Source organism: Urtica dioica, chromosome 7 (genome assembly GCF_054948205.1).
Source record: "Urtica dioica subsp. dioica isolate 48M chromosome 7, U.dioica_male_clone48M_v1_H2, whole genome shotgun sequence".
In the NCBI taxonomy this organism is placed as follows: Eukaryota; Viridiplantae; Streptophyta; class Magnoliopsida; order Rosales; family Urticaceae; genus Urtica; species Urtica dioica.
In genome coordinates, this window is record NC_142762.1 from 31,566,264 (window position 1) to 31,569,182 (window position 2,919).

General features: G+C 38.1%; 1 protein-coding gene across 1 annotated transcript; it reads right to left on the minus strand.

The window, feature by feature from the left end:
- Positions 1 to 441: 441 nt before the first annotated feature.
- Positions 442 to 1,700, minus strand: LOC149390809 (uncharacterized). The gene is made up of 3 exons (XM_089619860.1): positions 1,213 to 1,700; positions 862 to 1,133; positions 442 to 618 (listed from the first exon to the last, which is right to left on the minus strand). The coding sequence occupies exons 1-3, from the start codon at positions 1,589 to 1,591 to the stop codon at positions 442 to 444; spliced, it is 828 nt and encodes a 275-aa protein (XP_089475986.1). The 5' UTR covers positions 1,592 to 1,700.
- Between the last annotated feature and the right edge of the window lie 1,219 nt (positions 1,701 to 2,919).

The window sequence follows — 2,919 nt, forward strand, 5'->3', positions numbered from 1 at the left end:
CATTAATAAAAAATTAGAAAACAAATATTGGTATAAATGAAATATGTCAAATAACATGTTATTAATTTACCTTTTTATCAAGTTTCTTAAATTGGTTGGGATTTTATTCTTCAACGGGTCGAAGAACATCGCTTGATCTTTCCAAAGATCGAAGACAACAAGCATCCAATGACCATTTAAATTGTACGGCATCAAAACTAGTTGTCTTGGTTTTACATTTCTAACCATTTTGCCGATTTGCTTGACTCGTTCGGACAAATGGGCCTCATTGTTGTTGGTTTGGAGGTAGCAACTCAAACCCGCTTCTACAAAACACATTACTTCACTCCGCTTATTTTTGCGTAATATGGATTGTAGATAACTACGAAAAAAAAATATTGAATTAGTTAATAAAATGAAATATTATATATTGATAGAAGATAAAACATATAAAAGAAATATTTACCCCATGTAAACTGTGATGCACGACGCGCCAATTTCCTCGTATCTAAGGAATTCTCTAACATCTTCAAACGTCACCGGAATAGGAACTACGGCGATACTTGCACAAACGTTGACATTGATTGGATCCCCTTTCGGTAACATTATTCGGTTGGCATGTTGTGCTAGCAATCGAAACTTTGGATTAATCAATTTGTATGAAATCTTCTTATCGTCTTCGGGGCTAGGTTCACTATCACCACCGACCTTCAACGCTTGTGTGACCACCGGGCCGCGACCCTCTTTTGCAATTTCGATTTCTACTAATCTCTTTGGCCACTTAACGAACCCCCCTACGGCTTCTTCAATAGTCTTGGCTTCATCGGTGGGGATCGGCAAAAAAGCTTTCTTAATCAAAGCTGCCGTAACGCTCACTCGTACGTTTACATCCTCCAAAGATGAGAAATGAACGGATTCGGCTTTCATGTACGCTCGCCCATTTGCTACATGAACCGTGCCTCCATTCGCAAAATCATCAAGGAGGAGAAGGCATTCGATGCTGTCATCCGAAGACGGTGTCACCGGCGTGGTTGGATTCATTGAGCAACTTGCTCGAACACTATCGGGTTTGTCGATAATTAGAGGATCGACACGCGAACGCTCTACGACACCAACATTGAGATCCACGGCAACATCATGTTGAGATTGTTTATCTAATAAATTCACTAATGTTATTAAAAAAAGTACAAAAATATTTAACTTTATTCCTTGTATTAAAAAATTTAAAATTACCTAAAGACGTCGCTTTTTTACCCATGTCATCATCACCATCTTTAGGCATGTCTTCATCACCACCTTTAGCCATCTCTTCATCATCACCTTTAGCCATCTCTTCACCGTCAACATTGTTTTCATACTCAACATCTTCATTTGTGGGACGTAGAACACTCGGCAACTCGTCATTAGCATCTTTGAGGCTCAAACCATTTTGAGTTAAAGCTTTCATGATGAAAGTTTTTAACTCACACATTTCTCGACGTAACTTAGTTACCTCATCGGTCGAGTTTGAAGGGCGAGATACGGAATTGCAACTTGACGAGTATTTAGATTGTCCACGAACACGACCGGAATGTTCCTTAGTTCCCAAAGCGTCTTGCAAGACACTTCCCATTGACTCATCCGTAACTTCTTGAGTTAACTTTCCCTTCACATATAATTCATAATAAGATTATAATATTTAATTGATGATTTCAAAATGAAAAAACTTACGATTTTTTCTCCCATTGACTTATATTTATCATCCTTGTAGTTGATTTCGTCCTTCATTCTCGACTCAACCCATAATACCTCCTTTGTAGGCCATTGACCTGTTTCCTCGTACTATATATTATATATCAAACAATCCACAAATTAATTAATTAAATGCTATATTACAAAACAAGGATAACAAAATGAAACATGTAATAAATCTAACCTTTTTTTGATCAAGTTTGCGATATCCATTACGACCGGTTCTAGATTTGTACACGTTCTTCCCGGCTAGTTCTTTCCCATTTTCCGATGATTTTTTGAACACTTCGGAACGTCTATACTCAACGAATTTTATCCAATCCTCTTCGGTGATATTTCCATAGCGTTTTAAAACGTATTCCGGCCTCTTTAAGGTGCTTGGATCATTGAGGATATCTTTGACATGATCGTTGTATAGCTCGTGTCGAAATAATCTCGCCGCTTCTCCAACTCTCATAAGACAATTATGCTTATATATTATAGGAACCGTAAAAGCTTCACATATTTCATTCCAAATCATTTCTTTTAGTTGTTTATGCTCTTTTAGTCTCCAATCGAGCATCGTAATCGAAACGTGTTCTCTAGCTAAAACGCCGAAATAACTCGACAACTCATCTCCCTCCTTATTCATTGGTTGATTTTTTTCATCAAATAATACATTTATTTTCCTACCAAGAGTTTTACACTTATTAACCTTGGGCATAAGAGTATTTCTTCTTTTCCCGGGACCATCGATATTGGTGGATCTCCGTTTACCGCTAACGGTACTAGTAGTATACATAATCTATGAAAAAACAAATCAAGACAAACTCAAACCGAAATTCAATCTAATATTCTAACTCAATTTCAACTCATACTCAAGGTAATCAAATATTCTAACTTAAATCCAACATTAATTTAGACACAAATACACAATTCTAACCTAATTTCAACATAAAATTACAAATTAAATAAAAAACCACACTTACCCGGAGTGAAGACGACGAGCACGGGGCGTGGGAGTCAATGGAGTTTGTGTGTTGTGGTCGGAGACGTCGGCTTGTGTAGGTGGGAATGTTAAGCGTTTGTGAAGGATGGGTTTGAAAGAAGAAGAATGGAGGCGGAGAGTGGGTTTGTGAAGAGTGGCGGAGGAAGAAGAAGAGAGAGGGGGGAGAGTGATGGCGGCGGTGGAATAAGAAGAGTGAGGGGAGAGTGAGGGCGGCGGAAGAA

What these genes read in the sequence shown, in the direction of transcription:
- LOC149390809 (XM_089619860.1), bottom strand. Translation starts at nt 1,591, where the DNA reads ATGGGAAGTGTCTTGCAAGACGCTTTGGGAACTAAGGAACATTCCGGT. An exon ending in TAAAAAAGCGACGTCTTTAG is followed by an intron (nt 1,134 to 1,212) that starts GTAATTTTAAAT and finishes TGAATTTATTAG; the next exon opens with ATAAACAATCTCAACATGAT. An exon ending in CATCTTTGGAGGATGTAAAC is followed by an intron (nt 619 to 861) that starts GTACGAGTGAGC and finishes ATTAATCCAAAG; the next exon opens with TTTCGATTGCTAGCACAACA.